Genomic DNA, 22,066 nt, shown 5'->3' with positions numbered 1-22,066 from the left:
TATCTTTGTGTGGTTTTGCCTTGCCTTTGCAGTGAGTTTTGGTCAATACAATACTGTTACACTAAAACTTGTCAGACTGATTTGCATAGTGTGTGCATGTGTCGCATGATGTGTGATACGTTCACGTTGCATCACATTCGTTTGTGCAGGACAGAGGTCAGACATCAGACACTGAACGTCTTCAGTTGTGTAACAGTTTAGTTAAAAGCCGAAGACATTCAAATCGTTGGCTGAGGCTGGCTTTAGGAAGTGTATTCATGCTATATCTAAAGACAATTTTATATATATAATTATAGTATCACATTACCAGCAGAAATAGCACTGCTCAAACACACACACACAGGCAGGCAGCAGTCAGGGACGTGAGGTATGTCCAGTAAAAGTACTGGCCAGGCCTGTGGTCAGGAGCCTTGACTCATACAGGCGGTAAACAGCAGCCGCCACTGTCAGTGTGCAGAGGGGTGGGGGGACTGAGGGGGAACTGAGACAGACGGCAGAGCGATGCGGGAACACTGACTGACAGACTGATACAATAACTTACTCCATGAAGAGCATAAAAAACCCACTAAGAGACAGTTTCATGCACAGAGATTAAGACTAGTGGTAGATTTTCAAAAGAAAATCTCCATTTAAAATGGTGTGTAGAATAAGGCCCAATCCCTTTTCACCCTTTGGGCCTACCACTTGTCCCTACCCCTCTGTTTGCACGCCTAGGGGTAGTGGGAAAGGTTAGGGGTAAACAGAAATCTTTCAGAGGCACCCTCAAAACTGAGGGATATAAGAATCACTGACAAAATGGCGGCACAAGCGACTGAAAAAAACACAAATGTTAGTATTTTTCTTTAAATGTGACACTAGAAGTTTGTCTCAGTAGCTAGCTAGCTAACTTTCCAGTTCCACCTACAATGGTGCAACAACAGAGGCTGCAGCACTTGAGGAGGAATATGGAAACATAATATAAAACAAAAGCTAATAATAGTTTATTTCAGCTCTCGATCACAAAAGAATTAAGGAATGGACAATAATTATTAATTGCTGCACCAATAAATACAATCTCTAAAGTTAACTAGTTAAGCAGCAGCTAGGTTGCTGAACTTTACTGCTCCACTGCTTTATATTTGTAACTCTGTTCCAAGCGTAAGGGTTACTCTTAAAAAAAGGGGTAGAGGTACAAAAGAGAAATGGGATTGGGCCTAAAACCAGGCTTAATCCCTGTCTGGGAAAGTGCCCCAAAGATTTTTTTTTATCTAAATAAAGAAAAAAGCATGATAGGTAAACAGATAAAAGTGTATATGGAGTGCCAGTGTCACTGTCAGTACCACATAGAAGATGATCTTAATAAAACATAAAAAAAAAAAAAATCTGCAGACTTATGTTTTAGAAGCTCTTAAATGGCTATAACACTCTTTGGAAAGGAAACTTGGCTTGGAAAAAAGACCCCCCTTCACCACCCACTTTCATTTTTCAGTGACTCATCTCTCCTTCCAGCTTTTTTTTTCTAATAAAAGACATTTACGTAAGTCTTTCCCCTCACCATGAAGATGCTTGTCTCCAAAAATAGCCATCTCTGGCTTTCTCAGACAGTTCACTAAAGACAGGCCAGTATGTGTGTAGATGAGTAGATGAGTGTAAGAACAGTGCCATAAGTGCAGTTAGGCAACAAGCATCTCAGAATTGACTCAATATCAGCAGAAAATATTTGATCAGGTATCAGATGCTAAACCTAATTGAATACTGTAATAAAACTGCACACACTCTCACACTGTGGCTACATCCAGAACACCTGAAAGTCACTCTCTTCTTTATGACACCATCTTGTTGTCAATTTGCTGTTTAAATACCAGAGAAGGAAGTGTTGTTTCTTTCAGTGGATGATGCATAATTGCTACCAAGACAACCCAAGATCTTTTTATAAGTTTTAGAGTGTTCATGTTTTATGTGTTTTTATATGATGTAAGGTAAGGTAAAAAGGTTCTTAGCCGTGGTATATTTTGTGTTAGCCTAGCACCTGTCTAGCACATATTACCCAGCTATGGTAAGCAACCTTTCTGAAGCTTAGTGATTATCTCTTACCTGTTAAGCAGAAAAATAATCAACTGTCACGATTCCATGGCTGCAGCACACTGTTTGCATCACACCAGAGTTAAGTGCATTCCAGTTAAACATTCGGATATTATCTATGATTGTTAGAACTGCTAGCGATAACAGCACATTATGCATACGTTTTTTTGTGTATTCAAACTTAATGGAAACATGCCCACAAATGGAAGCTGGACAGTATTATGTGTATAACCTATTTAATTAGACAGTGCTGATAAACTGTATAACACTACTGCATTTACTTCTGTTATTGCTGCAGTGCAGCCATCTTTGATTCTGAAGTGGAGGAATTTGGTGAAAATCAAAACTGTAGAAGCTTTTCAGTTAAAATTTCCTACTCTGCACTAGGAAATTCTGACTTCCGATCTCAAATGGAAAGCAGCATTATCCTAGCAAACATACTCGCTAGCTTGCTTAGGTTTTTATGTCACCACGTACACATTTTTGAGCTCCTCTTCTTTGAACAATGATAGCAATCTTGTGGTGATGTGTCTAAAAGACACCCTATTCTCCCAAAGTGGATGTTGGGTTTTACTGTGTCACAGCCACGACTAGGCCTAGCAGGACTTTTGTAAGTGGGATGGGTGTATTGTATGTATGTAATGTTTTGAGGTTTAGGATGTGGCTCATTTTACAGCTCTGCTTCTGCATCATAGTATCAGATTGTCTTTTCAATAAACAAACAGCAGTTTTTGGTTTGAGACAGAGCTTAAAATGGGCTGGTACTTACTGGTTTGCAGTACCCCATTTCTGCATTTTACTCTTTGGCATGCTGGGATTCTCCAAGCTGCTGGAAAGTAAAAATATCATCAGATTAAATGTGTTTGATTAAGTCTTTGCCTTTCTTTTTGCCACCAACAACAGAGAAGAGTCAAACTCAGAAGCATATCCAATCAGAATCTTCAATTTATGGAGGGTCAGGACTTACTTCTATCAACAGTGAAACTAGCATGAATGAGTAAACATTTTTAATTTGTTCCCATAGTGTCAATATTACGTGTGACCGCAGGAGTGAGTGGCTGACAGATGTAGCTTTGACACAAAAGGCAGTGTGATTGGTCTGTTCTTGTGCTTAGACTTAAAAGTATGCTCCGTAGGTAGGATTTACCTCCTGATTGGTCTTTCTTTGGGCTAAGAAGGCCAATCAGTGAGCTTTGTGGGTGGAATTTACATGGGATCTCTCTCTTTCAAGTGACTTCTCACCCAAATAATAAATATAATTTAAAATAATTAACTAAATGCTAGTATAGTTAAGATATTCATACCCTGCAGGCACGTAACAGTATTAGACGTTATCCTTGCATGAAATATTTGTCATCTGATGTCATAACCAACCTGAAATTAACATCTATTGATGTTGGTGGCCAGCTGGGTAGGAGGAGCATGAGCTGAACTCTTGGTGGATGCTTGATCAAGCAGGATCTCTCAGATGGATAAACCTAAAGCCAGAAATGCCAAATAAGAATGTTCTTTTTCACTCTTCTGATTAGTCAGGAGCTTTAGCTTGAAACTGGACTTAAGTGGCGAAATCCCACCTCTGGCCCATTCCTAGACAGAGGAGCATCCAGTTCAATCCTGGTACAGATGCCTTCCCTCTCAGGATTGATCAGCAGGCCTTCACTGCTTTCTGCAGCGGTTGATTAGATTAGGCAGGAACGCTGAGTCAAATAAAAAAGTGGCTCATGTTTTCCACAGTGTTTTTGGGGAAGAGGGCCGCAGGGGTGTTCTGCCACCGCTCAGAAACACACTCATGTGACGGCCCTGATCTGCTGGGCATCCTTCCAGCATGACACAAGACGTCACATGCAGGCTCATCACATGCGGGTGTATTTAGAGTGTGCTGCCTGTTTTTCACTGTTCTGAGGTTTTTCTTTCTACACTCCTGATGTGACCCAGAACACCTGCTTGATTGAGGCAAGATCTTATTTGACCTGACAATTCTTAAACATAAGGTTTGATGTTTTTTTTTAGGTAAGAGACAGGACTGCCAATCAGAAATTAGCATAACAGATTAGATTCTTTAAATAACTGTTTGTGGTAGTTTCCTAGTTTCCCGGACAAGGATTAAGCCTTAGACTTGAACTATAACAATTTTTGAATGGAATTTTTCTATTGAAAGGGAAACATTGTTTACGACTAGAATTAATCCCTGCCCAGGAAACTACCCCGTAGTGTTGTAGGCCTACAAAAGTAAAACAGTGACAATTAATACAGAGATATTTAATTCAGAAGAAGGCCTGGATTCAGTTCCCAGCTGACTGGGGTGTTTCTGTGTGGAGTTTAAAAGTTCTCCCTGTTTCCTTTGGGTGCTGCTGTTTATTCCTGCAGTCTGAAGATGTGCTGCTCAGATGAATTAGAGGTGTTGACAGTGAATGAATGAATTCCATCCAGTTAAAGCAACATTATGTGAGAATGGGTATTTCTCACATATGAGAAAGTGTAATTTGCACTTTGAGTCACTCCAAAAGCACACTTGTTCACATCCATTTCTGGACAAGCTGGGAAGTACAGAACTGTCACTGAAAGTGAAAGAAGAATGGCTTGGGAATGTCCACACCTTTATAAGTTGTAAAGTGTTTTGTGAAATAACATCACCTCAGCTCTGTAAAAAAAATAAAAGACCACTTAAAAAAAATTAGGAGTTTTCAAATTGAAAACCTCTGGAATATAATAAAGAGGAAGACAGATGATCACAAGCCATCAAACCAAGCTGAACTGCATAAAGTTATCCAAAAGCAGTGTGTAAGACTGGTGGAGGAGAACATGCCAAAATGCATAAAAAAATGTGATTAAAAACCAGGGTTATTCCACCACATACTGATTTCTGAAAACTTGAATATGAACTTGTTTTCTTTGCATTATTTGAGGTCTGAAAGCTCTGCATCTTTTTTGTTATTTCAGCCATTTTTCATTTTCTGCAAATAAATGCTCTAAATGACAATGTTTTAATTTGGAATTTGAAAGATTTCGTTTATAGAATAAACAACAATTTTCATTTTACTCAAACGTATACCTATAAATAGCAAAATCAGATAAAGTGATTTAGAAATTGAAGTGGTCTCTTAATTTTATCCAGAACGGTATATATCCCACAGATGAGTAGAGCATTGTTTAGTTTCCAAAATTTCACATAGACTGAGACCTCAGTTAGAATCAGAAGAACAAGTCCAGAATTCTCTAGTTGTGATTCCAGTACAGCACTTCCCACTTCCTAAAATGATCATTATGAGTATATAAATATTGATTATGCAGCCGTACTGTGTTGAAAAGGGGGACAGGCTGCATCATTTCCTGTTAATTCTACACTGCAAGTGTTGAGATGTAGGTAAGAATTGTACATGGCAGTCTGAGAGCTTCCTGACCCTCTTCACGTAGTCTGATGTCATTCTGCTAACAGAGGGAAAGTCTGCAGTCTGCTGGCACGTGTGTATGTGTGTGTGTCTGTTTGTGTCCGGTCAGTTGCCACCCTGCTGTCTTCTCCTCCCAGATGGAGGCTTCTAGAAATGCCGGACTTTCTCCTGCTTAAATGACAGCTGTTGGTGCTACGAGCTCAGTCAGGGGCTAAATTTAACCGGTGTCACAGAGACGGCACAAGCAGCCACGGGCCTCACGTACCAATCTGCCATTCCTGGAAGCGGGCCAAGTCTCTGCCCACACACATACAGTATATTACTAAACCCAAACACATGATGTTGAAAACTGGGACATTTTGGGTTGTGTATGTTGTTTTAAATGTAATTTTTTTTCAAGTTTTTGCTGGTTGGGCAGAAGATCTTTAAGCATTTACCATGTTCTTGGAAAGATTGGTGCTACAGTAGAGAACATAGGCTTTTAACTCTCTATGGGATGAATTATGTGGCTATAGCAACTTAAATTTAGATTTTCACTTTTGATAACAAGCTGACCATTTAAATCCAGTGTTTTAAAGAAAGGCACCCAAGCACCCGAAACATGCAAGGTGGGAGGTCTCTGTGACCAGAGATGAGAACCACTCCTTCATCATGATTTACCTAACAAAAGTTATTTAATCGTACAAGCAAACAAATATAAAAACACCATCTTAGTAACAATATAACAAAAATGTATTATATTACATTATATCACAGATAGACAGATGGTATCAGATGGGATGGCATGGTTTGGTGTAATAACCAAAAAGTTGGCTGTTGCCTATGGGCAACTCTATGCCATAAAAGGTTAAATGATTATTACACCACAGTTAGTTCAGAACCTGCAACATGATTGGCTGAGAGGCGTTCTATAAGTGCCATTATCAGCCGGTAATGCACTGTAACCGAAGCTCTCCATGAATGAATCCGCCACATACAGATAACCTAGCAATGATTTTGTGTTTACAAGCCAAACAGCGCAGCTAAAAACAGTGCAGCAATGGAACTGTTTTAACTCGGGGTGTTTATAACTAAACAGATCGCATTTTCTCGTCCTCTGTGGTAAAATCGCAATAATACACTCGAGGTTCGTGCTATTTTGCCAATATAACACATTATAGCTTGAACCTCGAGTGTATTGTTGCTTAATTATGGGTTTTGTTATGCTATTTTTCATACATCAAAAGTTGGATGTTGGAGCTGGGAATGTCATCACACCTGATTTGACTGAATTCCAGTTCAACATTCTAATTTTACACAATTTACACAAACATATCTAAAAAAAAAACATATAAAAAAAACAGTTTTTATGTCCCAGATTAGCGGTTCCAGTTAATAATGTACTATGTTGAATTTTTCAAATCCAAACACACTGAAAATGGTACTGTGTGTATGACTCATTTAACAAGAGACAAATGTACAAAAGTGATAATACTGTGTGGTACTACTGTTTTTTTCTTACTTGGAACTGGAACTAGCAAAAACTAGCAAAGTGCTAAAAGGCTAAAAACGAACACTAACTGAGTGTCTTTTACCCTCCCTTCGCTCCACTGTCAGTTCCCTCACAAACAAACTGGACTATATCATTTGAACAAACTTCGAGGTCAACTCACATCAGAAGGGAAAGCTGGCTTTACTGATTTATTAGTTTAATTAATTATTTATATTTTTAACTTATTGTTGTTTATCAGCGAGTCTGGGAAAGGGTTTGGGTGCTAGGCTTAAAGCTAACCCAGCTAAAGTCTTTTTATGACAAAAGGAAAAAACAGGGGACAGCAGCAATGTCCTGTAAAAGTTGGGAATAATTACATGTTTTTTGTTACGTTATTAAAATTATGCCATGTTAGAGTACTCTTAAGAGTTATTGTGATGCTGTAAACCAGCCCATAAAAGCAGAGCTTATCTTTTTTTTCCACTATCCCTTCATAATATGAAAACCAGTGTTTCATTCTGAGGCAAAAAATAAAAATGGTTGTAAACAGTGTTGTTAAACTGCATCTGAGCATTTTTACTGCAACTAAAATCATATACATATTTACTATTTATAAATGAATAAAAATAGTTTTAGTAAAAATGAATTCTGAAATGAAATAGTACCTTTAACGCAACCTTTAACACAGGTCTTCATTTCATAACTCCTGGTGGAGAGCAGTTAAGAGCAGGCTTACATTTACTGATGTTAATCATTAACCGCTGCCTCCAGAGAGACACAGAGAGACAGAGGAACTCAGGACTATAAATACTCAGAGAGTAAATGTCACATGTCAGAAGTGTGGGTCACTTTGTAGGTGACTAAACACACGTGCATGTGTATGGGTTGGTTGGTTTGTGTGTGTGTGTGTTGACAGGTGCACTGTGAAATAAAACACAAGTCACATGACAGTCACGCCGATCACATTCATGCATATTTAATACAGTATCTTAACCACATAAAACAAACACTCTCTCTCACTCTCTCCTGTGAGCAGAAGATAAGAAAAGGCTTTTTTTTTATTCTTCCAACATACAAACTGCTCTCACTGCTGGCGTGAGTCGTTTGTGCAAATTTAACCCCTCCAAAAAAAAGAAAAAAAAAGAATTAAGGTGACTTCTAATCTCTTTGTCTCGTGATCTGTTAGTAGCTTTTCCCCTTGAAAGCACATTCAGATTTTACAGTGTGATAAAGCTTGTTCCTCTTATCTGATCGACTGACTGAGTTTGCAGATACAGATCAATATTTAACCCTGGTTACACAAGCAGGGGTTTTTCACCACGCATGCCCTTCCCTTCCACAACAGTGTACTGTACCAAAATCTACCATTCACACATCAATAAGTACATTCACCTAGTCTTTAATCTTACACTCACACATATTATACATATAGTTTGCTCTATTATTTACTGTACAACGTTTTTCTTTTGCTTTAAGGTACTTCTGGTGCAGTGATTTGCATGGCAGGCACATTGACGGCTTTCAAAAAACAGTTATAGTTATAAAAACGTACAAAAATATATTTATATCAACAGTACTGTGCAAATGTTTTAGGCACATGTGGAAAATTAAATGGGAAAGAAAAATCTCCTTCTCTGGGCAGCAAGTGTTTATTTGCTTAGTAAAACACTAATATTAGAATAAATACAAATAACTTTAATACAAAAAGTGGTCATCTAACATCCCTGTGCTCATTAAAACATATAGTATTAGCTAATAATTATTTATAGTTACCAACATATCAACAGTTTAATGGCAATAAATCAGGCTGGGGTTTGTAAGGGGCCCTGTTTAGATCTGTGTTCTGTATCTGAATAGTAGCTGTTCTGTTTACACTTATCATTAAAAGACATCTTCAGTGTCACAGGATGACATCCGATTTTACTTTCTCGCATAAAAATTTTGCAACACGTACATCATTTCTGTTTTACTTCTTGTAAAGTTTTTTTTTTTTTTATCAAAACTGTTCTGATCCAGGAAACTTTTAACAGTTTAGAACAACAGTGTTGGTTCTACAATGTGATGGAACAATCAATTGCTCTCAGATTCCCAAACTACCAGTGAGCATGTGCTCCAGCACGAGAGAGCAGCATAGAGAAACCAGGATCCACAGTAATAACTACTCATATTATTCTTTTTTTCAGCAAATGTATTTGAGCGTGCTTGTCTGAATCCAAACACAAGAAACAGAATCTATTTACATTTGTTATAAATGTGGATGGAATCTTTCTCTGACCACCTCTGAATGTGGTTTGAGATCAGATCAGATTCTAGTCCATACACAGCGTGTCTAGGGGATGTTCACACCTGCCTTTTTTATGCAGAGAAATAAAATCAGAGCATAGCATGATCACCAATACCGCAGCATGTTAACGCCAACAGGTCCAATAAGCAATCTGGATCTAGCTACCAATAAGATCCATCACTGACCTCCTCTGTATGTGGTTTGACGGATCCTTTCATGCAGACAATTTACTTCCGAAAAATGTTACTTTTTAGTGTATTTGTGTTAACCTGCATCTGTTCTAATGTGAGCTGGAGTTTTTGTAACAGTAAAAACTCTTTATATTTATAACTGAAATAAATGTTTTAAAATATTGTTTTTTTAGGTGCCAAAAACTTCTGCACAGTACTGAATGAGAATGACTGAAACCATCAAACGATTGTTTGCCAGCTGCAGTAGCTGGCCCTGGCACTGAGAGGGAGATGAAACAAGACGTTTTTTTCTTCTTCTTCTTTCCAATTCTATAGTCTCTTTCTGTCTAAAGGACATGAAGGACACTTTAGTCTGCAGTTCTAATAAGCATGAGACGACGCTGTAAGGCACTTCGAAAGCGACTCCAGCTACATACTGAGGTTAACCTTGAGTCACGATACTGCTCCAGTTACTGCCAGAAGGTAAGACTGCAATAAAACAGAACCACAGTTAAAACATGAGTAATACTTTATAGTTAAAATTTCAGAGACGCCGTTTCTAGAGGATCTGCTCTACACTCAAAAGGTTCTTTGAGCGACAGTACATTTTATTTCCACGAAGAAGAGCTGTGTTCAGAAGTTTGTGAGTGTTTGAGGAAGATTTAAAGTCATAATACAGTGTGTGAAGGTTCTTGAGATGTTTATAAAGTTTATCACACAAATAAAATTAGTTTTTCCCCCATGGCATTGCTCAAAGAACCCTTCAGAACACCTGTTTTGTTCAGGGTGGAGTCTTGATGTGTCAATACTGGATATAAACAGTGTAGTCCGTAAGCATGCGGGGAGTTCTCTGGATATCTGTGTTCCACTCAACACTGCATCGTCAGGGTTGTGTAGAAGTTTAGGAACCTCAGGGTTGGATCAGAGCAGTGTTCAGGCTGTGATATAAGCTGGGATGAGAGCTCCAGTGATGAGAGTAGTGCAGCTGAGCGTCCCTGTGTGTGCATTCGTTGGTCGCGGTCCTGCTCTCAGTGTGCAGGGGGCATATGATGGTTGGCTTGTGATGAACCCAGGAAGCCCATCCTCTGCTTGTTTTTCCTCTGCTCAGTCATCTAAAAGACACACACACACACACACACAGAAAGAAAGAGGCCATTCCATCAATCCGCTCAGCCCTCAGAGGCAGGCTCAGTGCAGTAGAAATATAGAATATAGGGCAAGAATTTCTTTTAGATCTTCAGGCCTTTGAAGCCTGAAGACACGTTTTTTTGCAACAGAGGCTGGATTTTCTGAAAAGCGGTTTTAAGCGCCCTTCATTATAGAAAAGGTACGGAGAGGTAAGTTACAATAGCATACTGATGCCAAGAGCTTAGTGCACACACTGGTCTCAGCTCAAGATCTGTGAGCATCAAACTGTAGGCTAGATCACCTCGCTGGGAAAGATTCTGCAGAGCGATAAAAGCAATGGAGTGGCAAAAATAAAAAAATAAAAAATAATATTTTGATTTTATTCAGTTTTTAATGTTTTATCCCATTTAAATTACCTATTGTCCTTTAACACAATCTGAACAGGAAATTCGCAATACTTATAATAATTGCATATTTGATTTCGGACGTGTTAGAATTAGAATGAAACTTTTTAATATAGTACTCTACATTAAAATGGCAAAACATTTGTGGGATAAAATTATTTATGTAAATTAATATGTGTCACATATGTACTGGTAATACATAAATTCAATTTATGTAAAATAATATGTCACATATGTACTGGTAATACATAAATTCCAGCATAAATGCTGGAATACATACGAAAAATGTATGTATACATATAAATAAAAATAAATAAATGTGTGAAACACAACTGTGTTTGTAAACTAAATGAAGATGAAAAAAAATATATTATCTAAATTACCTGATGTGGAAATAAGAGATCTGGGTTTATTCAACTCAAATTAGCACTTTATGTATTAAAATAAGTAATAAATAAAGGTTCAATTAAATCATTTATCCGAGTTAAATAAACTATAAGTTCTACTATAAGTTCTATAGCAGTCTACCACAGGTGATTTTGCTAGGATTAACTGACTAACTTTTAGTCTTTTGTGCTTTTTTACAGTGCAATCATTATGTGTGTCATTAAAGTCAGGTAGCCAGTAGGTGTGATTAATATTCATCAAATTGCAGGGGGATCTGAGGGCAGAAGGTAAACACTGCAGAATTGTGCAGTGCTGGAATGTACGGTACGTGCGAGACGGAGCGAGCTCGGCGTGTTCACACGCTGCTGGGCAAAGCTGCTGTCCTGTTGGCTCGAGCTCAGCAGTAATTCAGCAGGGCTGGAGCAGAGGGGTGAGGAGGGTTTGTTTAATTAGGCCTGGCCGCCGAGAGAGAAATCGCTTTAATAAGTTACTTAACATCTAGAGCGCCTGGGGGAATTACAATCAGGCCTTGGCGCGTGACCACCAGGAATCAAAAAGACCCACCCCCTACAGCCCGAGCGTGACTGACTGTCTCACCTGACGGAGGGGCTCCGCCTATGTGTGCACACTGGAACACTGCTAATCACAGAGAATTAGCAACACTATAGTGACATGATGCATTGGCAGCTGCTTTACTGGAGTAATTCTTTTACAGACGTCATTTTAACTTCATTTTCTTACATTTTTACACATTTATCTGTACTTTTTACTCCTTATGTTATAAAAAAAAACATTGTTTATCCTATTTAATTTGAGCTTGGTTTTATTCTGGCTTTGTATTGTTAAAAAAACATCCAGATAGAAACATTCCCACTCCCTATTGGTTTATACACGATCCATCTCACCTCCACGTCACCTAACACTCCAGCAAGAACATAGCAGACGTATGTAGCCTAGTGTGCAGATGATCTGTGCAGAGACTCAAAAGAACTCAAGCCAAATGTCCAACTAAGCTTCTTTAATATATTAACACTGCACTAAAATGCATTCATTTTCAATGGGCACATATGCAGCTGAAACATACAGGGATTGGACAATGAAACTGAAACACCAGGTTTTAGACCACAATAATTTATTGTCTCAACGGACAGTTTTGGTGGAAACAGGAGAGTTGAGGTGCACATTGAATTCTGCCGTGGTTTGGGCAGCCGTGGTTTTATGATTTTTGGATACAATCTGGGTTAACACCCGAACATCCCTTTCAGACAGCTTCCTCTTACAGCGTCCACAGTTAATCCTGTTAGATGTGGTTCGTCCTTCTTGGTGGTATGCTGACATTACCCTGGATACTGTGGCTCTTGATAAATCATAAAGACTTGCTTATGAACTCTGGTATGTCACCCATAATGTTGTGTGCATTGCAATATTTTGAGCAAAACTGTGCTCTTACTCTGCTAATTGAATGTTCACACCCTGCTCTTACTGGTGCAATGTGAAATTAATGAAGATTGGCCACCAGGCTGTTCCAATTTAGCCATAAACATCTCCCACACTCAAATGACAGGTGTTTCAGTTTCATTGTCCAACCACTGTATGTGCACATTAACATTAACATTTTAATATAACATTATAGTCATAATCATTTTGGGGAGAGGGGTAGTGCACTCCTGTGGCAGACCCTTTTGTCCTTAATGGCATTTTTTCCACTGTTTTATTACTTTTACTTTTATACTTTAAGTAGTTTTGAAACCAGTACTTTTACAATTTTACCTAAAATCTTAAGTTGATAATTCATAGTAACGTATTTTTAAACCCTAGTATTTATATCTACCTGAATAATAAAAGCGAATACATTTCTCACCTTTTTTATAGCATTCTGCCAAAAAAAAACAACAGCTAACACCTTCCTGAATTGTGGGTTGTGCTAAAGTCCATGGCAAAAGTCCATCCAAAAATCATGGAATATGATACTAGTTCCTGTCTATACATGACATGTCAATGTAATGCCAATTCAGGTCTGATCTTTACAGTTAATTTAAACAGTTAAAAGTACGGTTGACTGCACAGTGTCCCATTTTTGCTAATCCACATATAGTCATGATCAGATTCTAAAAAGTATATCTGCAGTGAAGTTGCAGCAGAAGAGAACCAAATCAGACAAAAACTAAACAAACTAATCAAAATAACCTAAAGATTGTAAAGAAAACTGGGTATTTGTTGTTTTCATTGTACATACAGTTGGTATAACTTATACCAAATTAATTATTATAATAATTATTGCTCAGTAATTATTATCAGCCCTGGTGCATTATTAGCTAACAAAATAAAAACAATTAAAGCTATATCTGTTATCTCACTCTGAATTAGAATCTTGTATACTGAGGCAGAGGCAGACTCGAACAAGGCCAGCGTTGTTCGTGAGGGATCACATGCAGGGCAGGCAGGTGACTAAGGAGACGGGACGTGTCTCCAGACAGCCAGAGTGTGGCGGAGAGCCGCGGGGCTCTGAGATGCTGCATCACAGGGCAGGGCCACCCAGGTACTGTGCTTTTCTGAAAGAAGCCTGCTCTATACCTTTCTTAATGTTCTGATATGTGCGGGTATTACAGACCTGTACCACCGACCACAGAGACCTATTTTAGGGTGCGTGTTATAGAACTGCATACCGCAGCGTGAAAGTGTGGTCGTGTATATATATATGTATATATATTACCTGCTCTTTGAGTTCAGCCAGCTGTGCAGAGAGTTGTGATACGAGTGTGACCGTGATGTCAAGCTTCTCCTGTAGCGAGCGCATCTCGTTCTGCTCACTCTCACCCGCGCTCGTCACCAGAGACATGGCCTGCATCCGCGGAAACCAGTCCAAATTCTTCTCCTGAGAAAAGACAGAGAGAGAAACACTTCAATATTAATCAGAAAAAGTTTCTGAATGAAGGGTAACAGTTTACCATAGGTATCAGAAGGTTACATAACTCTTTATGATAACTGACTTGAAGCAAAAAACAGTAAGGTGAAATGTAAATGATGTGAAGGTCATTTAATCTCAATAAAAGGTTGTCAGTACTTATTAAAGGCTTACAAAGCAGCTGCAAGTTGCTTAATCACTATGAATAAAGTTACCACATGTTGAAAGTATGGTCTGAAAACAGGTAACTTGTTCATTTATCTTCTTATAATTAAAAAGGCCCTAGAATATCAAACTATAATTTCCATGGCATAGTTCAATAATAGCCTTATCCAGATGGGATTAGTTTCTCAGGGAGACGTCTGTGAAAAACATTTCACGCTTCTACTCAGTGATAAACCTTTGCATCGGGACTGCAATTGAAAAAACAGGAGGACCAGTGAGTTTTTTAGCTTTCTCGATCACATCACGTTCAGTAGCTCCTTCATTTTCACTTGCTGTTGTGTTACGTGGATCTCTGTGGAAACATGTGTCCGAAGTGTAATTAAGGGCAAACAAAACTCAGAGATGTGAGTCCAGCCGGGACTAAAATTACTGGAGGACCACGGAGTTCAGCGTAAAACAGTAGTTAATTCAGCGTGTAATTTTCTCAGAGGACGTCTTGAAAAAAACACATACATGGTTGTTCCGGACCGGATATAAAATCACAGAGGACGCCCCAAAAAATAATAAATTACCCCATGAACCCCTGAGACACTAAGAACGTTCGGATAGGGCTTATGTCAGTTCAAACTGCTGATTTATCCTTTCAAAATAAAAATTGGCAAAACCAAAACAGAGCTGACAAATGGGCCAATTTTAAACCCCCCACACTGTAACACAATAGTCAAAACAATAAAACCAGCTCAGTAAACCTGCGGGGAATACAGATCTTCTATTTATTACTGTGTGGTAAATAGGCTTGTAAAACCACATCTGGTCATTGTCACAAGTCTACAAATTATAAAGAAATAAAATATTGTAGCTTTTAAGACGACAGCTATGTTCCAAACATAGCCTGAAGGATAGCTTCCTTACCCATTACTTGCTGTATTACTAGTCTATCCATTTGGCCTTAAGTGTTTTAACTAATTAACCACAGAAAATGGAAACAACTCATAAAAAATACACTGAATATGATTCTTTTCAAAATCTGTCCTTGTACATGGGGTTATATATGGTCAGTACTCAAATTTGTACAGAAGTGCAAGAGTGTGTGTGTGTTGGTGTTTGAGTGTGTGTTTGCTTGTGTACTCAGACAGCATGAGACACAAGACAGAGATAAGAGTTAGATGCTTGAGGCACTCATCAGATGCAGTTATGTAAGGTGCTTTTCACAGCCAGGCTGATGGGAGCACTGCAAAGGTGCTGTGAGTTCCAGGATGTGGCCATCCTCAGAGGTGGGAACACAGAGTCTCTCGCTTATGCAACCAATCCCTCTTTCTCTCTCTCACTCTTACACACACACTCACACACTCTCACACACACACACACACACACCTGTATACACCTCTTTTGTGTAATACACGTCTTCAAATCTTTTGTCTCTAAAGTAATTTCTCACACAGATAAAGGGGCTGCTGAGAAAGCCACGTTCCTAAAACACGATGTTCTCTCCGGAGCATCATCCGCTCTGTTTTTTGGTTTTCCAAATCATACTCCTGCTGAACATGACACACACGTGGAAGCCAGATACACCCCACTTCCTCCCTCGGGCGCAGCATCCCAGCCACAGCCAGGTCCGCAGTTCTTACCAGCTTTCTGTGCTCAAGTAAGTGGAAAGTTTATGTTACCCATTCACATGAAAATTGCCACTGATTAGTTTCGAGACATGGTGCATTATGGGAACTGAAGTCCACTTTCAGCTACACTGAAAAAGGAGGCCTCGGGGGGTGGGGTAAAATGGGGACAGGCGAAGCGAACGCAAACTGTGAGCACTGATGGTAATGAATTGGTCCATTCTGCAGACCTCACACCCTCAAGATGCCCCAGGACCTGAGGCGGACTGGGGGGGCGGGGGGCAAGGAAGGCGAGCAACACAAACAACAGGCTTCTTTCTGCCGGCCTGAGAAAGGAAACACACAGACGGCAGACACAGCTCAACCGAGCATTATTTACCATCAAATCAGATCCGAATAATTCATTAAAACAAAGAATTAAGCTGTGATGATTTTGAGGGCTGAACTGTGCGAAAGACTGGCAGCAGATAGAGTCTTGTGAAGAACGGTAATTTGAGATATCCTGGAATAAGGGCGATGGTCTTTCAAAGAAAATCTGTCATAAAAGGCAATGAGAAGGAAAAACAAGGAAACAAGCCAATCTAAAAATTTAAATGAGGTCAGCAGCACATTATAGACATACTAGCCTCTTGTTTTCCAGATGATCAGGTGGTACAAAAAAAGAGGATAAATAATAAAGACGGTTTACAGGGATATGATCAGAAAAATTAGCTTCACAAGCAATATAGGAATGTTTATTGCATTGCTAAAGACCTTATTAAGCCCTATCCAAATACACATTAAAAGTAAGACCAACTTAAAATAATAAAACTGATTACAGTAGAGTGTTTTTTTTTTAGTTTGTGTTTTTTTCAAAGGAGCTTTTATTCCCTGCTTGTGTTTGAACTTGTGATCTCATCACACTTGATTAGTAGGCAGTTAGATTGTAGGGCCACTCTAGAACAGTAAAATATTTCTACAAAAGGCAGAAAAAGTTCATAATGAGTTGAGGGGGCATTGATAAATACGACAATTGTACTTATTAATAGTGGTACTTGCAGTAGTATTACATTATATTCTTAATATAATATTATTAAATACATTAGTATTACAAATATTAGAGCAACTTCAGCTGTGACCAATTTTTAATGTTTTGAGGCAAGAACTGCTGACCAAACCGATATGCAGAGCTACAAATTACATACTCTTCTCCAAGTACTGTGCACGACACAAAACTACTGATTAAAAATTTAAACAGAGCATTATATATATGTAATATATCAGATATGTCCATATCTGAAATCTAGTGCTATCTGCCTTTACATATTGTAGATGTATGCCTTCTGTTGTGTACTTTATTGTGAGTAAAGAGGTATTTGAGCTTCAGCCAGAAACATTACTCGCATTGAGCTATTAGCATTTTCATAAAGCTAACGAAAAAATGCTTTGCAATTGATAACTTTAATTACTTCCAGGACTAAAGGCTGATATGGGATGTCAAAAAGCAGCTTTAGCATCTAGAAAACTACTATTGCCAAATAAAAAAAAACTTACACCAGCCATTGTTAATATCTGTAATGGTTTTGTTTTGTCTGTGCTCATGCTGAGTTGCCTTTTCACCAACTTTTATCAAACGACTGGTGTTAACACTCATGTATTTACAGCTGCATACTTTGTGCATGTTTGAAACTATAATTTATAACATGTTTGCATATATCATAAAATGGTAATGTTACATAAGCAGTCTCAAAGAAAACAATTTAATAAAACAAAAGTGGATCAAACTTGTTCTGAACATATCAGCTACTACTCAACACTGAGACCCCCGTAGACTTGTAATGAGTTCAGAGGGCAAATAAACTGGATCAGGACACCCTAATTACTTTATATGTTGAGTAGTATCTATGCAAGATCCTCTGCATTCTGTTGGGAAGCTTCGCCGGATGGTGCTATGCTGCTGAGAGGAGACTGCTGCACAGACTACAATGCGAGTGTGAGGGACTGAAAGTCTTCATTAACTTTCACTCCACTCCACTACTGCAGCAAGCTTAGGCTCTGGGGAGCAGCGTAGGTATTGCAGAAACCCTGCTGAACACAGAAACAAACACATACACTTGTGCTCAAACCCATAACCGTGTGTACGCATGGGAAGTATTTCACAGCTGTTTAATACATCTTTAAAGAGCTAAACTTCGGATACCACTCTTTACTAGCAAGACTTAAGACTTAAGCTCCTCCCGCAGAGCACCTGAAAGTGACACCATACCGTCTAGCCGGAGTCTTAAGTCTAAAGGCACGAGGCCACACTTGGCATACAGGAAGTTTGTTTACCGTCAAACAAGCCAAACACTGTCAGCCTCCAACCGTACAACAAGTTGTCAAAGTTCTCACCATCAGCCATCAGTTCACCATCTACAAATGTTGATGCTTGTCAGTGGAGTTTGCTACCTTTACTTACTGTGAATTATAAGGATGAACAGCCAATCAGAGAACTGACGTGTTGCTGAATGCAGAAGCTGATTTATCATCAATCATCAATCATCAAGCTACAACGACAACTAATACACACTAGAGCAGCCTACTTCTCAAACTAACAGCCTACAGACCACATCCGGCCCATTAGGCAGCTTAATTCAGGGCCTGGCCTTTTTTTTGTTTTAGTTATATTACAAACACAAATACAGAATTTAAGTGAGTTGTTTCCCCAATGATTCACCCCATGCAATAAGCTGACTAGATCATGCTAGATAAAGGCTAGCTCGACATTCACAGCTAAAAAGCATAATTCTGACTAAAGCGCAAGGAAAATTATACAACTAAACATTAGGGGTGTAAGAAAATATTGATATACATATTTTGTTTTGTGATGTTTTGTTTTGCAATATTGTCTCAATTTTCAAAAACATTAACAATACATTTTTACTAAGACAGTGGTTCATTTAGTGTAGTGTTTATACACTGACCATTAGATAGCAGTGTTGTACTCAGTGCTGTTATGTTTGTTGTACAAATCAAAAAATCACAATATAAATACATTTGAATTGAATTTAATAAAAAAAACCTTAAAACTAAAAAAAAAAAAGTCCTAAAATGTGATTTACACAATCACAATATATCACCTTGCTTACAGTATTCCAATATATTGTGATATACTGAATTGTGACCCCTGTATCATGATACATATTGTACAGCCCTATTAACAGTTACTGTGCATTTACAGCTGCCTACTTTGTGCATGTTGCTGCAAGCTGTGTACTGAAGACATTAAAAAATGGCTATTCCACATGATCAGTTGTAAAGAACAAATTAAGAAAACTAAAATCAATCAAACTTGCTCTGAAGTCATGAAAATGTCTTTCTAAGAAAAAACAGGTAACATATTAGCTACTTCTCAACATTGTAATAATTTATAAACGTTTTTTTTTTTTTTTTTGATTAAAATGAACACAATATCACCACGGTAATAATTACAACAGTGACAAGGAAAACTCCCTTCCTCAATTAGATATTTTAACCAGAATGACACTTTACCTGCACTGAACCACTGAGACTGAGAGTTACTGCTGTTCAACCATACTCACCCATGCTGATACAGGATGCACTTTATGCACTTTTGCACTCACACTGGAATTCATGTTGTTTTTGTTTTTTATTCATATCTATGTCTATTTATGTATTTTATTCTTTATTTTATTTTACTTTATCTTATTCTTAGATAATAATTGTTCTTTTGGGTAGAACTGGACAGCGAGATCATAATTGTGTTCCACCTCATGTACCACAATAAAGCCTTCTTGAATCCTTGACCTTGCTTACAGTATCACAATATATTGTGATCTATTGAATCGTGACTGCTGTATCGTGATGCTTCTCATTTTGCCAAGTTCTTGCTAATACACTGCTCTAGTCAACATGCAGGGTATGAGAGACTTGAGACAGATTATTCCGTTTTGAGAGTTCTGTTGCTGCAGCAGACCTATTTTTTACAGAGCAAAACAAGAAAGATCTGCTGCAGTTGAGAGAGGTATGTGGTGAGTGAGCTCATTATGAAAGCAGAGAAGTTGTTAATAGAGGGACAGTATCTAAAATAGTGTATCTTTCAAACTGATCATATCCTGTGCCCAGAAAAGGCCAGTTTATTCAGAAACGTAAGTCTGAATGCGAATACTGCGTATGAGTGGATCAGCGAGTTGTTTGATGAGGGTTATTATCAGCCGTGCATCAAAGTACGAGGATTCAGTGCATATTCACTGGCACTCAGTGTGCCCAAAGTCACTATGTTTGTCAGAGGAATAGATCATCAGTTTGAGGTGACTACTACAACAGCACAGAATACCTATGAAAGGATACACCCCAGAAGCTTTTGTATAAACATTGAGTTTGCATAGTGGAAAGTTTGATAATGGTTGAGATATTTTTGCACAGATTCCAAAAAGACTTATCAACTTTGACAGCTCTGGCCTCTTTCGGAGCATACTACCTGCATAGTGGCCCACGGGATAAAAGTTTGAGACCACTAAACTAGAGGGTTTAAAGTTACTTTTGAATGTTTTAATGATACCAAGTGTATCACTGTAATTACCAAATACACCTTATACACCCATTACTGACACAGATATTACTTGCACACAGCTTGTCTGGTCCATTTAGAAAAGTACTGCTAATAGGACCGTCACATGCAGATGCACAAACTTGAACTTCCTGGCACTGTGTCTAATGCCAGGCATGAAGCCTGAAGTGTATAAAGCCCCCAGTATTAAGCTTGATGATGGGTTGATGGTGCTCCATTCAGCACTTTTTGAATGAGATGCAGAGTTGGGGTTGGGTTGGTTATCATCCAACAGAACACCTTTAGGATGTGGAAGAACCGCTAGAGAATCACACTATAAGGTGCAGAGCTATCCATGACTATTATGCTGACTCTACATGCTTAACATGATTAGTAATAGTTACCAAATTATGCTGACATGTTATTTGTCAAATAATTAAAGCTGATGTCCGTAAGTTTTGGGATTTAGGGCCCTCTCTGGTGAGAATGGGTAATTGCACTGAGCATACGGAAGAATCATTTTAAACTGGCTGGGTGTGATGCGGTCTCCTTCAGAGTGGATGAATCCGATTCCACATTATGTTCAGTCAGAGAGAGAGTGTGTGCTCAGTCAGAAACTACATTCTATCGTTTCTTTGCTTTTTTTATTATGGGTGAATGAGCTACTGAGGTCTGAGTTTCCCCTTCTGAAGTCTCCATTGCTCCACCAGCCGCTCGCATTCAGTAAAATTGAGACGGATCCTCTTTTAGAGGCTGTAAGTACATAAAAATGTGTGAAGGGGCCAGAAGAGCTTCTGCAAAAAGCGACCCGACACCGCAGTTTTTAGAATAAATATATATTAGGATTAGCAAGGATGGTGGTTCCAGCACACTGGAACCATGAACCACAATATTTTATCCCTTCGTCACTGTTTCTTTCAGTTTAGAAACAGAATAATACAGACTGCCACTTTAAGTAAACAGTCAAAAGACAAATACTGCATTACTTAACCTAAAACAAAGGCCTGTACCAAATCTGACTACATACAGTCACCATCAAATTGCTATTAAAACTTAAGGGTGAGCTAAAGTAACTGACAGAGACATGCGTATGTGTAAACTCGTCTCAGCATCATGAAGCTGCCTTAAAGGGAAACACATACATACAGCTCACTGTCATTCAACCAGCCCCGGAAATAGCAGCATGATTGCCATAATCAGTCTGATTAGCAGAGCCAGCCGCTGCAGCCGTCCAACAGTTAGAAACATGCATGCCTGCACACACAGACACTTAAGCACATACAAGAGGCAGAGAGAGTGAGTGTACGGTGTAGTGGAAAGTGGAAAAGAGAGAGAAAGTACACATTAGAGAGAGAGAAAGAGAAACAGAAGGTAGAGAAAGTGAGAAAGAAGAGAAAGGGGCAAAAGAGGAAGAAACAGAAAAGACAGAGAAAAAGAGATAGAAAAAGAGAGTACAAAAGAAACAGAAAGGGCTAGATAGATAGAAAGACTGATAAGAAAGAGAGAGAGAGACAGAGAGATAGGGGTAAGACAAAGTAAAAATGAACGAGAGAGAGATGGA

General features: G+C 38.6%; 1 protein-coding gene across 1 annotated transcript in view; it reads right to left on the bottom strand.

The window, feature by feature from the left end:
- Positions 1 to 7,881: 7,881 nt before the first annotated feature.
- itpr2 (inositol 1,4,5-trisphosphate receptor, type 2) overlaps positions 7,882 to 22,066 on the bottom strand; it is a 110,700-nt gene continuing 96,515 nt past the window's right edge. Inside the window, exons 56-57 of the mRNA XM_007250570.4 lie at positions 14,008 to 14,169; positions 7,882 to 10,487 (exon numbers count right to left, since the gene is read on the bottom strand). Coding sequence (XP_007250632.3) covers positions 10,404 to 10,487; positions 14,008 to 14,169 — 246 coding nt within the window. The 3' untranslated portion in view covers positions 7,882 to 10,403. The remainder of the gene's footprint in view (positions 10,488 to 14,007; positions 14,170 to 22,066) is intronic.

Source organism: Astyanax mexicanus, chromosome 9 (assembly GCF_023375975.1).
Source record: "Astyanax mexicanus isolate ESR-SI-001 chromosome 9, AstMex3_surface, whole genome shotgun sequence".
In the NCBI taxonomy this organism is placed as follows: Eukaryota; Metazoa; Chordata; class Actinopteri; order Characiformes; family Acestrorhamphidae; genus Astyanax; species Astyanax mexicanus.
Note: the sequence above shows the minus strand (reverse complement) of the source record. Positions and strands in the feature narration are given on the sequence as shown.